At 36.1% G+C, this 15,336-nt stretch overlaps 1 protein-coding gene across 1 annotated transcript; it reads right to left on the bottom strand.

The window, feature by feature from the left end:
* Positions 1-352: 352 nt before the first annotated feature.
* On the bottom strand, positions 353-13,853 carry PLAG1 (PLAG1 zinc finger). The gene is made up of 4 exons (XM_070392039.1): positions 13,770-13,853; positions 5,851-5,950; positions 2,395-2,753; positions 353-1,873 (listed from the first exon to the last, which is right to left on the bottom strand). The coding sequence occupies exons 3-4, from the start codon at positions 2,634-2,636 to the stop codon at positions 616-618; spliced, it is 1,500 nt and encodes a 499-aa protein (XP_070248140.1). The 5' UTR covers positions 2,637-2,753; positions 5,851-5,950; positions 13,770-13,853; the 3' UTR covers positions 353-615.
* Positions 13,854-15,336: the final 1,483 nt, after the last annotated feature.

Below are 15,336 nucleotides of genomic sequence, written 5' to 3'. Positions count from 1 at the left end.
GGTGCTTTGTGTTTAGGTTTTGTTTTCTTTATATGTGAACAATAAAGACAGCAAATATTTGAGCTAGACAATAGCAAGTCTTCAAAATATACTGACCTGAATTTATTGTATATCTAAGAAATACTAGTTATCTCCCCAAACTGGATTCTTAATTCATTTGAAACATTTGATTTATGAATCCATTTAGAAGCTAGTAAAGATTTAAAAAACTCTTGGGTTATTCATATACATTTTAGAAAATTTACATTCTCTTGCAAAATTTTTTAATGAGCCAAATGTCAAAAGGCAGAGCCATTAGTAATGGAAAAAAATTCTAAGATGAAAAAGTAATTTGAGTGTGGGATTTGTAAGACTTTACTACTAATAATGGCTTTCCTATATGAAAAATAACCTTAAAATATGACAATTGGCAGTGAATTAGGATGAAATACCCAGGTAAACATAACTGGACACCAATGGTTCCAAAGCTAGTTTCTATTTTATACTGGCTTAATAAAAATTGGTACTATACAAAAGCAGAAACTTTTATACTGTCTAAAAGTAGGCACTAAAATAAAAAGTCATCTAAGGCAGGGCTACACATACATTTCTGTAATAAATCCACGTCCTAGAGTCCTACTGAAAAGCCTGATGGAAACGTGGTAGGGTGGTGCTTGTGCTTAAACTACTGGTGAAAGCTGCTGACAGTGAGTGCAGAGATCCAAGACCTATAGTGTTTGCAGGATCCTGAAGATCCTGTGTCTGTGAGGGGAGCTGAGACATAGAAGAATGTGCTTCTTCTTGGGAATAGCTCATTCCAAGGCTCCCCACTGATATCGGATTATAGGGAGGGCCATTTAATGGTATGAAATTAAACAACTGAGAAAAATCCAATGCTGGTGTGTTTAGGGGGTCACTGATGGAAATAGAGCTTTTTGACAGGGAGAGGTCCCCTGCACCATCATCAAGAGACCCAATCTGAGAATCTAACCCTAGTTTAGATGACGATGCTTGAGAATCCTGGGATGAAGAGGGCACGCCACCTTGTAGCTCCATCAGATAACTCTCAATTTCCCCCTTTAATGGCTGTTCTTTTTCAGGAATAGAAATTGCATATGAGGTAGAACTGAATGGGTATTTGAAGGAAAGGTGGTGAGAAGGATGAACAGCATCCATATCTATTGGGCATGTCATTCCCAAAGGTAAAGTTGTGATCATTTGGTGGGCAGATCCCGAGCTCTGCATGGACTGAAATGGAGTGTTATAGAGGTTTAACTGCAAAGTGTTTGTGAATGGCTTTGATAACAGTTCACTGGAAGGTAAGGACATCACCGGAAGGAGCTCATCTTTTATAGGCACAGAAACATTACAGGTAAATGGATCCAGAAAATCCACTGGTTCTGTTTTGACCTTCAGAAGTTCTTGGTTGTGACTCTTCTTCATATGTCGAGTCAGGTGATCCTTTCGGCCAAATCTCTGTGCACAATACTGACAGAGGAAGTCCTTTCTTCCAGTGTGCACCACCATATGTCTCCGGACATCTTTCCGGGTGTAGAATCGGCGGTCACAATGCTCGCACTGGTGCTTTTTTTCTTTAATCCCGCCAGACGACTTGCCTGCATGAGATTTAAGGTGCTCCAGCAGCACTCCTGTGCTTTCAAAAGTCTGCAAACAAACCTTGCAAGTGAGGTCACCACTTGTTGCAGCATGCAAGGCCAAGTGACGTTTGAATCCAAGCTTGGTGTTGTAGTTCTTCCCACATTCTTCACACTTAAATGTCTCTTTGTTAGGGTCATGTGTATGTAGGTGATTCTTCAGGTGATCTTTGCGGTGAAACATTTTCTCACAATAATTACACTTGTGGGTTTTCTCAGGAGAATGAGTAGCCATGTGCCTTTAAATACAGACATATTCTGTAAGTATCATGACAAAAATGGTACGTATTCACTTTTCAAATGGAAGCTAAACTGCTATGCTAAAACAGAATTTCTCTAATAATGGACACTTTTAAATTTAGTATGTACTACAAGGGTAGTTAATATACCTAAATATTGCAAAACTTGAGTCATTTAAGTTGCCACTTTAGTTTTCACTGGCTGGTTTTTAGCTATTATTACAAAAGCAAATGAATAAGACTGAATATACTCACGTAAACGTCCAGACCTTTTCTTGTAATTTCTTTGTACAAATGGAAATTCTATTCTCATTAAGCATTTCACTTTTAAAAAATCCAAAGACACTAACACATAAAAATATGTGATTTAGAATACTAAAACTAGCCAACGTCTAATCTACTTAACATTTCCTCTCTGCAAATCAGCTAAAAAATGTATATACAAATATATACGTTTACACTGGCTTCACATGGCCAACATCATAGCAAATATAATCTGAAAGACAAATAGAGTTTAATACCTTTGTAATTTGTACTTAGAAACAAAGGCCTTGGTGCAGTCTTGTTGTATGCACTTGTAGGGCCTCTCTCCTGTGTGAGAGTAGGAGTGAACCTTTAATTTCTCAACACTGTTAAAGGCCTTGTCACACAGTTGGCAAGGAAAGTTTTTTCTTGGTTTGGTTTCACCACGCTTACGTTTCCCTGAAGGGACTTTCTGGGTATCTCTTACTTCTGACAAATCACCAGGAATGACAGTGGCCATCGCAGCCTAAACCAGGCCTTCTTGTTGGACACTTGGGAACTGCCCAACTCCACTAAATGATTTAGCTTTAGGTGGCTTCTCAAGTTTCATGTGGTCGTAAAAGAAAGCAAAAAGGGACTGGAAAAAAAAATAAGAAACAACTAGTTTGTAACTAAATTTAATTAAAAATTTTTTATTTGCTATGTGATGCTTTTGAATTAAGAAAGAAACCATAAAATGGATTCAGCTGGTCTAATGTAATATCTGTGGGTTTCTTTATATTTGTCAAAATACATATTAATGCATTGCTCAGAATGAACAGTTCATACATCTCTTGAAATTCCACCTGATAAACGTTGTACTTAGGGAAAGCAGTCGCGATTTCAGAAGCTCTGAGGAAGCATCAAAACATGACACTAATCTACAAGGCACTTCAGTCTCTTCCCAATGATATCCCTCCATTGGTGGTGTTTATAGCTTTCCTTGTTTTTAGTGTCTTGTTTGTGACTTTTATGCCATCACAGAATAAACAGAACTGTGAATTATGAAAAAACAACAAAAAAACATGACACTAAAAGTGGCTTTATTAAGCTTCAAATTTTACAAGGTACTAGAGAACATAAATCTGACTGAGAACATAAAAATGTTTCCACAAATATTTTAATGTCAAAATTATTTTAATTTTTACAAGTTGGCTCTAGTCACATTCTTTATTACAGGAAAATAAAATATAAATAAGCAACTGAAAACTCTTTTAGGCACCTTGTGAAACATTTAGTCCATGAAAGATGTACTTAATGCACAGACACCAGAGGCCTGAAAGAGTTGAATGCATCACCCAAAGTGAAAATTTACTCTTTATACCAGTGTCATCACACGCAGAGGAATTTCTGAGTCAAGAGTAGAAATGACTTATCTTCATAACAAATGTGCATTCTTGACATGGAAAAGCCTTTTTATTTTTTTTTTGCATTTAACTGGTGTCTGTGTCCATTGGTTATGCTTATATGCATGCACACAAGTTCTTTGGTTGAACTTTCCCCTTTACCCCCACCCTCCCCAAGGAAAAGTCTTTTGATGTTATATTAGGTGAGGACCATGGCTCCTTGTCATTTGGAGGGAAGAAGGATTCGGTTGAAGTGATTTTCCTCACCGTTTTTTCATTTTTCACATCATAGAAAATGATTCTATTCATTGGGCAGACTGAACTAGAGTCATCAGGCTTTCCTAAGAGCGGAGGGGTCAGTCTTTGACACACCTGTAACCTGTGTGCAGCACACCAGTGGGACTTTTGGCTTAGAGCATAATACCTGTGCAAGGATGCATCATTATGAAGGTGTTTCAGGTTGTAAAAACATGTGTCAGAGTTCCAATTCATTATCGGTGCTTTGAGAAAGAATGAAATGAACATATTTTATGACAAAGAGTATGTCTACTTAAGCAAAAATTTTATAAACTCACTGAAACCTTTGAAAATTTATGGACAAGAGAGAGTTAATAATTTCAACTGTATTTCTCAGAGTAAGAAACCAACCCCCAAAGATTCAATTGGCATAAAAGAATTCAATGATTCCTCAAAGTTCATGAATGCTAGTTTAGCAATATACTTTTAAGAGACACATAAATGATAGTGAGGTAAAGACTGGGGGTGGGGGGTGAGGGAAGTGGGAATGGGGTGGAGAGGGGTTAATGGGGGAAGAGGACATCTGAAATATTTTTGATAATAAAAAATAAATTTTAAAAAAGAGAGACACAGAAATAATAACTATAACCTCTTTAAAAAGGATCTGATTTTTAAACTGAAAACTGAATGTGGCCAAATGACTGCAGTCAAATACTAATCGGATTTTTTTTTTATCTTATTACATATTCAGAAAAAAAAAAGAAAATCAGTTTCTTCACATCACTTGTCTTTGGCATGAGACTGACACTTGTCTTCACAACCTAGAGGTATGACACTGACCTTCACAGATTCCAGTAATATTTTTGCAGGGGCTCTAAATTTAACCTGCATTTTTGTAAAATTAAGTGTATACTACAATAGACCCTATTGTATTTTAATGTAGAGGTGTCACTAAACCAGTGGTCGGCAAACTGGCCCCTTGAGTGTGGCTCTTCCACAAAATACCATGTGCGGGTGCGCACGTACAGTGCAATTGAAACTTCGTGGCCCATGCCACGGGGCCAAAGAGCCGCATGTGGCTCGTGAGCCGCGGTTTGCCGACCACTGCACTAAACAGGCAAAATAGAGTAATTACTTGGTGATTAAAATGTAAAGCGTGTGGGTAAGTTTATCAGTATTTGGTTCATGCATCCTTTCTTCATCAGTAGGTAGACACAGGCAAGGCCTTTCTTTATGCTGTTCAGACTGTGTAAGTCTCCACTGCGGTTTAAAAGTGACATGAACACAATAATACAACTGATGTTACTAATGCTAATGCAGTATGTGCCCTCTGATTTAAGATCAGGTTTGGAATCTCAAGGACTTGTTCTTTTTCTATACATTCTTATTCAGGAGACACCTTCTCTGCCTCACTCAGAAATATTTAGAGTTATTCTTCTGTAACCAGTAATGACACTGTAAATTGGTATAAAGCACTCTCCCAGGCAGGAAAAAAGAGCAATTTTGACTATTTGATTTCATATCACGATGCTTTTATGCCCTTATTTAGAACATTGTAGGAAACAAGCTAATACATTTTTCAACTGTAAAATCAACACAGAATGCAAAGAATCTAAATCCCTGTTATATAACTAATATCTGAAAATATTTCAAAGACTGGTCATATCTGTCAGTGTGTTATGAGATCCAAACATAATGGGCTGAGAATTCCAGTTGAGAAAAATGATAACTTCTAAGTTATTGAAAAAATTATACAAAGTACACCATTAAACAATATACAAAAGCATCTGATTATATTAAAATTGGCGATACTCAACATGGAGTAACAAATGAATTGTTATCTTTGGATGTACATACTGAGCAATGAAGAACTGCAGATTTCAAATATTACACTTTTCTAAGACCAGCTGAAATTTTTTCATGGCTAATAATATCTTTTTATCTCAATATATTACAAAACTCAAATAAGTTATTGATGCATTTAAAACTTCAGAATAAATACAAGGCTGTGAACTCAACATCAAATAAAAGTATACATTCATAATATGCATATCAATCAATTACTTTAAAGGTACATGCACAGAACTACAGGGATTTTTGTTCAATGCATACCTGATGACAGATGGAAAAAAGCCTCAGACCTTGATCTTAGCCAGTCCCACTGACTCTTCGTGGAAGAGAGCGGAATCCAGTCCTTCCCATTTTGGCCAATCTATGAAACAAAAAATAAGAATGGACTACACTCTAAGTGGAACCAGCATATAAATGATGGAAAATAAAGAATAGAAGAATTGCAATTTCATGGCACATGCTTACATTCCATACTCTGCTGACAAGTCATGCATTAATTTTTACCAGTTGCAAATTTATTAGTTCTAAGCACATTTACAGAATGCAGAAACAAAAAATAAAATAGTATTACCTATATAAGTGGCATTTTGTGATGCTGAATGACTCCCCATTTCTTTCCCAAATTTAACTTTTAAAATCTAACTTGCCTACTGAGAGAAATGGGTATTAGAGCTACTATTTGTAATCAAAATTTCATTAAGCTTAATATTATGGAAGAGACAAACTCAGTTCTCTCTTGGAGAGAGCGCATGTGGAACATCATCAAAGAACAGCAGTCTCCTAATGGGAGCACCTCACATGCCCACACTGCACACGCTTGTGCAATTGGGCTTGTTACCTGCAATACCTGACAATTTATCTCTCCTAATGCTGCAAAGATTGCTGAAATGTAGCAATAACTCTGTGCTCTTCAGATTTCAAAAGCATGCAAGGGAAGTTAAATATAGGTTTGCTGTAGGAGAAGGGAATGCCAGGAAGAAAGCATCATTTGGTTTGAAGAGTACATTGTTAAACATCTTGAAATATCTTTAAAATGCCTATTAGTAGCATGATCTTCAGGAGACTAAGACCATGTATAGAAAAAAACCTGTTAAGTGATTTTTTTATTGTACAAGTAAGTGTGAAAAACTACAATTATAATAGAGAATACAGGGCCCAGAGAGCTAAAGTAAATTGGGTATCTTAGAGATAAACATTCAGAATCATGATTACAAGAACTTTAGAGGGATAATATAAATCAAATAGATAGATACAATAAGAAAAGAATTCACCAAATGACAGAATAAATGAAAATAACTTTACTTAATGTTCTAAACACAAATCTAACTAATTCCCCCTGACATCAAAATTTTCACGTATTTTAAGAATTTGAAGATGTGTAAATAAAATATTTAATAGAGGACATTCAAGCATCATTATAAAAATTCTAAGAGTATATTTGAAAGCAGCATTATTCTCATGGTTTAACAGTGAAGAAAAATAAAAATTTAGACTAATAAAAGGTATTTAAAAAGTTAAAGCAAAAGCTTCATTCTTTTGTAAAGCACAGGACATGCATAAATGGAAGAGCTGAATTCTGCACATCAAAACTGGAAAATAATAAAATTAACTTTGTAAATACTTACTTGCCCAGGGCACATACTGAGTTTTTGGCAGGGTAATTAAGAATATGAGTCTGTTTTATGTAGTATGATATTTTAACAATATAAATACCTTACAAGTGTACAGCATTTCCATCTCTATTACCGCCCTGGAATTCAATGGATCTGAGAGGCGGACACATTTATCATCACTGCCATTTTAAGGTGAGAGGCCCAGAGAAGCTGAACATCTTGACAGCGTATACGTGGTTAAGCATATGTGGTCAAGGAGGGGCTTATGCACTAAAACTCCCATTTCACTCTTATTCTACTGCATTCTAAGAGCAGGTTGGCAAACCAATTTGAAAGTAGATAAATCCTGTCATTACACTTAAAAAAACAAGAATGGGGGGTAGTGCCTATTTTCTCTATCAGAGCTGCCAATATGATCCCCACAGAGAAATAAATTTAAGATTTAAAAGGCTCCTTTTAGTAAAGACAGTTTGCAAAGTGAAATTTAAATAATTTAAGTATCAGTTAAAATAATAACTAGTATAATTGTTTAATGGGTAGGAAAAGATCTAAAACCAAAGATGACTAGTAAACAACAAATTATATATTCTTTTTCCCCAAACAATATAAATTTTACTGCTATCTCAAATACATTCATAAAAATTTTATTTATGCTTATTATTCATTGGCATTTATAAAAGTCCTTTTGAGTTGAAGTATTTCAATATAGTTTAAAATTATGCATCTTGATTTAAAATATTACATGTCTAAATTACCCCCACTACATATTTTACAGTCTGAAGTGAAATAATTTATTTTATCATAAAACATAATTCCAATATCACAGTGATTTCTCTAAATTCAACCTAACCATTTTGAGTTCTTATGAGTGGCCAAATAATTTCAAAGGACTGCTAATTATTTCCCCAAACAAAAGAAACCAAGAGCTGGTTAGGGTTCATTATTACTTGGCCTGGTATAATAAACATAAAAAAATACAATTTGCATTAATGCAATACTACAACTAAAATGTCAACTAAAATTATTTGTGTATTCTCTTGTATAGGATTAAAAAATATTTAAAAAGGCAAATAGTGACTAATATTATAAAAAATGTGCAACAAAATTCGTACTTCTGTTTTGTCTTTTTTACATATCAAGCATTGGTTACTATGCTTCTCAAATTATTAAAGTTCATTTTAGCCTTGATCTGAAGAATTGTGAAAGAAAGGTAGAATCTGTACATATAACCATTTCAAATCACCCTACGATGAAATAGCACTTCAGAAAACCCTTTTAGCTTTTGCTGACATTTTTTCTTAGGGCAACTTCGTATACATAACAATAATAATTAAAGGGGATATTGTGTGCATACAGGTTTATCTCCCATGTTTTACATTTTAAAATAGTGACTCACAGAAAAAGAACAAGCAAACATGAATCATACTTCAAGGGTCTACTAAAACGAATTCCTATTAGGATGCTGGCAAAGGAAGAGACCTGTATTGAAACTGTTTCTATATTTAAAATGTCACAGTTCTGCTGTGATTTTTTTTATACTTACCTGCATCAATAATTCTTTCATATTTAAGTTAAAAGGCAAACATATACTTCGCTAATTAAGGGCAAATATCATCCATAATCAAAGCTTTATTCTCCTTTATGCTAATCATAAGGCACTATTAGTAAACAATTCAGAAAATATCAACATTTGCTTGAAACATGTTTTTCTTATAAATAGGTAGGTAGCAAAAAAAAACTTACCAGTAGTTAATACTTTAATTTACATATATAAGACACAATAGAGCTTTAAATAATGTGAAATAAATTAACAAGATAAAATAATTGAAGATAGTCAATTTTTGAAGTAAAGGCAACAGCATACATAAAAATAACAGAATATTCTTTTTGAACCTGTATAATAATGTGGAAATTTTTTTACAGCATTCAGTTTTTTGTAGGACTGTAAAATCAATTAAAGAATAAATGGAAAAAAGATATCTTGCAACTATAAAACATCTTAGATCAATTTAAAAACAGACTGTAGGTAGCATTGGGGCAGGAGCTGAGTCAGTTTTATTCACTGCTATTTCTCATAAAAGTAAAATTTCTGGTGAATTAATGCAAATAATTAAAGGAGGGCAAGTGCTTACCAGCAACAAAATGAAATATAGCCTTGCTCAGGCACTATAGCAGACATAGGACAGAAGATACACATCTATGTTCAAGTAAAGAAAACCCCAAAAAGCATAAATGCAATTTGGTTCAACATGCTAAATGCCTAAGCTTTGTAATGTCTTAGATGAAAACAATAGCAATTATAATAAGAGCTGTCTAAAATACTTTTGTTTCAGAAAACAAGCCTTCTTATTGCTAAGGAATCAATTGGTTAAAGTAGATAATATCAATTCAGTTCTCATTCCTAATAAAAGTTTCTAAAGTGAAAACATGCCTAGTGTCTGTATCTGTGCCTGCTATGGAGATGAAGGATGGCTGGATGGTTAGATGGGGCTGCTGATGTCTCAAGAGGAGAAGAGAAAGAAGGAGTGCCCACTGCAAAGCAGGAGACATAGCAGAGAGCTGGGTCTGGTACCTGACCCGCCAAAGTTGGATGTAGGTACCCAAATACCTGGAATATTGAAAATTCAGCACTTAGTTTCCTATAGTAGATGTCATAGTTAACTAAATTAATTAAAAACAAGATGTCTTCTTTGAATTGCTGTATTTGATGTTTTCAACTTTTGAGGAATTCATGAAAATGCAGTTCTAGGACAACCCTTTTGAAATTTACCATTAAAATTTAGCCTTAACACGTTAAGCGCCCAGCCTGTTTTGTCTTCCGGACAGAAAGTACAGTGTCAGTCACCGGTGACTGGGCGCTTAACGTGTTAACTGACTCTCTCTCTCTCTCTCTCTCTCTCTCTCTCTAAATATATATATATACTTATACTTATATTTTAATCCTCACCTGAGGATATTTTTTCCATTGCTTTTTAGAGAAAGTGGAAGAGAGGGAGGGAGGGGGTGAGAGAAGGAGAAAGAAAGATCAATGTGATAGAGACACATCAATTGGCTGCCTCCTGCACTACCCCGACCAGGTTGAACCTGAAACCCAGGTACCTGCCCTTGATCAGGAATCAAACCCAATACCCTTCCATGCGAGGGCCAACACTCTAACTACTGGGCCATACCAGTCAGGGCACCTTAATGGATATTTAGAGAGTCTTATATCTAAATATAAATAAAAAGCAAGTAGAGAAGTGAAGGAAAATAGCATTAGTATTTGATTTTAAGAACCAACAGGAAAAAGTCAGTGAATTCCAAAGCAGAACCAACAAAATCCAACGTCAGTTCTCTTCTCTGTAAATCAGGATGTTCCTTTTTCGGCCATCTTAAACCTAAGTATGGCTGTTTATTTTCTTTTCGGTTTCCTTAAACCAGCGGTCACCAACCTTTTGGACCTCACGGACCACCAGTACCACTGGTTGGCGACCGCTGTTCTAGAATACCCAAAGAGAATGACTAGACGCTCTGATGATGAAGATCAAATAAATTTTATCTTCCAATTCAGAAATATTTTCCTTGGTTAATTATTTTATGGAGCAAAAATGTTTAGGTTAAAAAGTTTCCTTCTCTTTTAGAAACGCTCTTTTAATGATCCATAATTTAGAAGTTAGCATTTCATTTTAACTACTATGTGGGGGAATTTTGTCCCCTTTGGTTGTATATTTTTATCAAAATTAAAAACTAAAAAATACAGATGAGTGGTATACCAGAGGTGTTTTCATTTACTTCAAATAGGGCAATTAGTATTTGCAAACAGGAAATGAAAGAGGAATAGTGCAAAAGGAAAGCAATGATGTCTTAGAGAGCAATAAATCACAATTATATCTTTATACAAAGTAAGATTGCTTAATGAAAACTTACAGCATTTTTTAGAAGTTTTCCCTGTTTGTTTGTTTTTTGTGCTTTTTCCCTTTTTCTGGTATAAAGCATTTTCAAAATATTAGTGCTCTGGTTAGGATTATAAAGTAAGTAGCTCACAAGTCAGCTCAATCTGAAAATTTCATAGTTACCAAGTTGCAAAGAGTTGTTTTTATTTTTAGTACCACTGACCCCTTAAATTCCTGGGGCTACCATAAAAATGCTTAGCACCAAGTATAATAATGTTCACACTGAAGGACCCTAAACACTTGGAGGACATGCCTCCATTCATTTTGGTTAACTGTCTAATGCTATTAAAATTACAAATACAGTATAATCCAGGCTTCCTGTTTGAACTCCCCAAGCACTCATACTGAATCTGTCTATAAATTCAAATGAAAAGGCAGAAATTATACACATTAAGACAGTGATGAGGAAAGAAGGTTTTCCTTAATAATAAAAGCTCATGCAGAGAATTAGTTTTAAGCCATCCCAAAGAAAAGTGCACTTTAAATAGAGGTTTGTGGTATGGTACACAACAAGGTATGAATGTAGTTAAGTGTGCAAAATCTTGAGCAGCACTAATCAATCTAATTAAAGCAGAACCCACATCCCAGGAAGGCTCCATACATGCCGTGACTCTGAGTTATGCCCATGTGGCTGTCCAGGACAAAACCACTGTGGAAACAACCACTTCTCTTTATTTCCACAGAACTGAAGGTAAATAGATCAGATCTAGGCAAAATTGTCAAGTCAGGAGTGGCTACTCCCTGCTCCACCTACAGAGGACCCATGCACTCCCCCGGCTGTCACAATTAGAAGAGAATTGATAATTATGCTTCTTCACCAATTTTACTTGAGCAAGAATGAACTTTAGAACTTTACCTCTCTGAGCCTTTTACCCCCTAAAATATGGACTATAAAGCTCTTCTTGAAATTCCTTGTCTCTCCTGCAGGACCATAAATTCACAGAGAGACTATTTATTCATCCTTACATCCCTAGCACCTGGTCAGGGCCCTGGCATGCAGTAGACATTTGATAAATATATGTTGAACATAACTATAGTCCCTTAAAAGAATTTCAGGAATCAAAACAAGCAGGTAAACATGCTTTGGGGTTCCTGGAATCTCAAATTGGTTTAATGCAAGTCAGAAGACAACCCCCACAGAATGAAACTGTTTTGACAGAGGGGTGGAAACTCAGGGGCGCATCAGAACCACCAGGGAGTCTGTCCTGTTTCTGTCAGTAGGTGTGGAAAACTAGGGAGACGAGCATGTGCTGCTCAGAGGCCTGCAGGCATCCTGACAGGTACACCCCAGCAGCCCTCAGCTGGCCGGCATTTTTTGGAACATTTGTGTTTTCATATTGTTCCTTAAGCACATAGCACCTGTACTGATAATAATTTACCATTTGGAAATAGCCAATGAAGTTTTATGGGAAGGAAAAAGGAGCAAAGTAAAATTAAAAATCTTTAAAGAGGATGTTCTTCATGTGAAATTAAAATGTGATGAGGATGTCGAAAATATCAGAGAAGATCTTTACAGAGACGAGAGAGACCAAAAGAGAAAATCTATGTAAATGTAGTTGACTAAGTAAAAGTAATGAATTATTTTTCTCTTCCTAGCTTCCAAAGAAACAGCTTTGTTAAAAACAAGTTTAAAAACTACAATGAAGTAGAAAAAATCTGTAACTTGAAACACTAAAAAACCATTAACATCTTTTCATATATTTAAAAAGTATTTATAAGATACAAATGACCAAAAAAAGTTATGCTAACTTGATTTTAACACTTAATCTCCAGAGAATGCTGTAATTAGAGAGTTCTGGCCAGATTAATTAATGCACTTTTTATTGATTATAAAGCTCTGTTCATGTAGACTCTGAGGCCCTGCCAGGCTCTCAGCCTACGTTCTCTTTTCCCCAGGGCTGGGTCCTGCCTGTGGTCGGTAGAGTTTGGGCCCACCCTCTGGCACTTGGCAAGCCCTCTTTGTTGTTAATCAGTCTTCCCATCCTGGGGCTGAGGGTCCTGGCCTCTAAACCTCAATCCTGTGTCTGAGGTCCTGCTGACAGACTTACCTGAAGCGAAATCCATGTGTACCTGATTTCCAAATATCGCTACACCTTGATTCTGTGCCATTGAGCTGCATTTACAGGTTGGGAAATCTAGATGCCTGTGCGTGTGCTCTTTCCAACAAGGACTAACAAACTGCTGTTGATCCAGAGTTCCAGGTTCTAGCACCTGCCCCATCCCAGCAAGCAGAGCTAACCTTCCCTCCTCACCTGCTTATAGTTAAACAGACAGAAGGAGATACAGTGGTAACATGGGATAGTCTATTACTCTGAGCAGGATTCTGACAAAGAAGAGCTCAAGAGTTCATCTGTGGGCTATTTGGGGACCTGAATAACTAAGCTCTTATAGCAGCTATGCATTTTGTGCAGAGTAAGGAAGACTGCTCCTTGTTAGTATTCCAATCCTTCCATCAGACCATAACTATTAATGAAGTCCTACTGAGCATAATACATATAGACAGACCTTAAAATAGTAAGTGGCATGCTTATTATGTGGCATGCTTTTCAAAGCTTTTAATATTTTATCTCAGATTATTTAGAAACTGGATTGATCACTTTGAAAGCTATGCCATATAATGATAAAAGCCACCTACCTGAGCCCCTGCTCCAAACTCTAGCAAGGTAACCTTATTAATAGACCATGATAGAATGAAGCATTCTGGGTGCCAAATACGGCCAAAGCAGCACCAAGAGGCAACCTAAAAAGAAAACAAGAGTTAGTTTGAAATTCCAAAAGTCAGACCCAATCTGGTCAATGGCATATAAACCAAATTGTTTTTTATTCATTATCACTTATTTTTATTCTTTTAAAAGTGAAAAGTAAACAAATCAGTATCCCCAGATTAATATATCTCCCCTCCTCTCACCAATCACAATTAAGTTATCTAATTGTTCATATTTTTATTTGGTAAAATATTTATCCAAGTCTACTGCTATTTCTCAAAATTGCTAGTTTCTTCATTTATATACTAAACACATCACTATTTTCTCTATACCACAGTTTTCAGAAAAACTTTTTGAGGTGTAGATTCTTATCTTCAAGAACAGCCGAGGAAGAGGTCCTGCCTGAGGAGTGTGTCCCTCAGGCCATCTGTTCCCAGGAAAGAGTGCAAACCACAGTGCAGATAAGGACATGGACATTCTTTTTATGATGAGAATATTACTCGTTGGAAAGTAAATTCACAGGCGGCAACACACAAAGAAAAACCAAATGTAGTCTGAAGTACTTGAAGTTTTGGATTACCCTCAGCTCCGTTCTGTTGGCGCAGGTAGTTAAAACCTGCCTCGATGGGCAATGACCAAGAGAGAAAGGAATGCCATGTGTTCTACCCAGAAATCATCTGCTTCATTCCTTAGGCCAGAGAGTCAATGCTCAGTTATACATGGCTACCCCTTTATTAAGATAAACAGCTGACAGTGAGGTAATAAATATTACCACCCCTATTATACCACCAATGTGAATTACTGGGGATGCTAACAGACAAGGCCCCTCTTCTCTAGGGGCATACAAGCTAGTTGGGGCTGTAGGATAGATACCTAATGTCAAGTTAAGCAATATAACTATTAAATAAAATAGAAGCTGCCATAAGGCAGTATTAGAGTGAAAAATCAATAGCAAAAAACAATATTATATGGTATAAACAAGTACCACAGAAGGTTAGGAGAGGAAAAGAATACTATGGATTTTTTTGTGTGATTTTTGCCTTGAAGAATATTCAATAAAGAAAGAGGGGGCGGGATGGAAGGGGGGGGCATGCTAGTCATAGAAAATCGTAAGTTAAAATTGCAGATTAGTACAGATTCTCAGTGATGCTCTGGCTGGAGTGTAGCTCAGGGTTTAGCTATTGTAGGAATTCAAATGAGAAAGGTGCACTGAAGTCCAAATGTCCAGGATATTGTACACTCATGTACTAATGATGAAAAGTGGGGCAACTGAGACATAATGAATGAGTCAAAAGCACTAAAAACAAGTACTTGGGGAGGAGGGAGAGTGAGAAAGAGGGAAGAGGAGGAGAAACAGGAGTGTTTGTTCAAATGAGGTGGGTGCTGGAGTAGTCAGTCCAAAGCAGAGGCAAAACCCAGCAAAACAAGCATTTCCTAGAAGAAAGGCCACTTACATGCCTAACAAAGGAGATAAGGGGAAGGTAGACAAAGGTAGTT

The sequence above is a fragment of the Myotis yumanensis genome, unplaced genomic scaffold, assembly GCF_028538775.1.
Source record: "Myotis yumanensis isolate MYYU_CA2020_CCGP unplaced genomic scaffold, mMyoYum1.0.hap1 SCAF_15, whole genome shotgun sequence".
NCBI lineage: Eukaryota > Metazoa > Chordata > Mammalia > Chiroptera > Vespertilionidae > Myotis > Myotis yumanensis.
Note: the sequence above shows the minus strand (reverse complement) of the source record. Positions and strands in the feature narration are given on the sequence as shown.

Excerpts from the sequence above, each read along its gene's own strand:
- PLAG1 (XM_070392039.1), bottom strand. The coding sequence starts at position 2,636 with ATGGCCACTGTCATTCCTGGTGATTTGTCAGAAGTAAGAGATACCCAG. Across the intron at positions 1,874-2,394 it reads TCTAAGTACAAATTACAAAG|GCACATGGCTACTCATTCTC; the intron begins GTATTAAACTCT and ends CTGTATTTAAAG.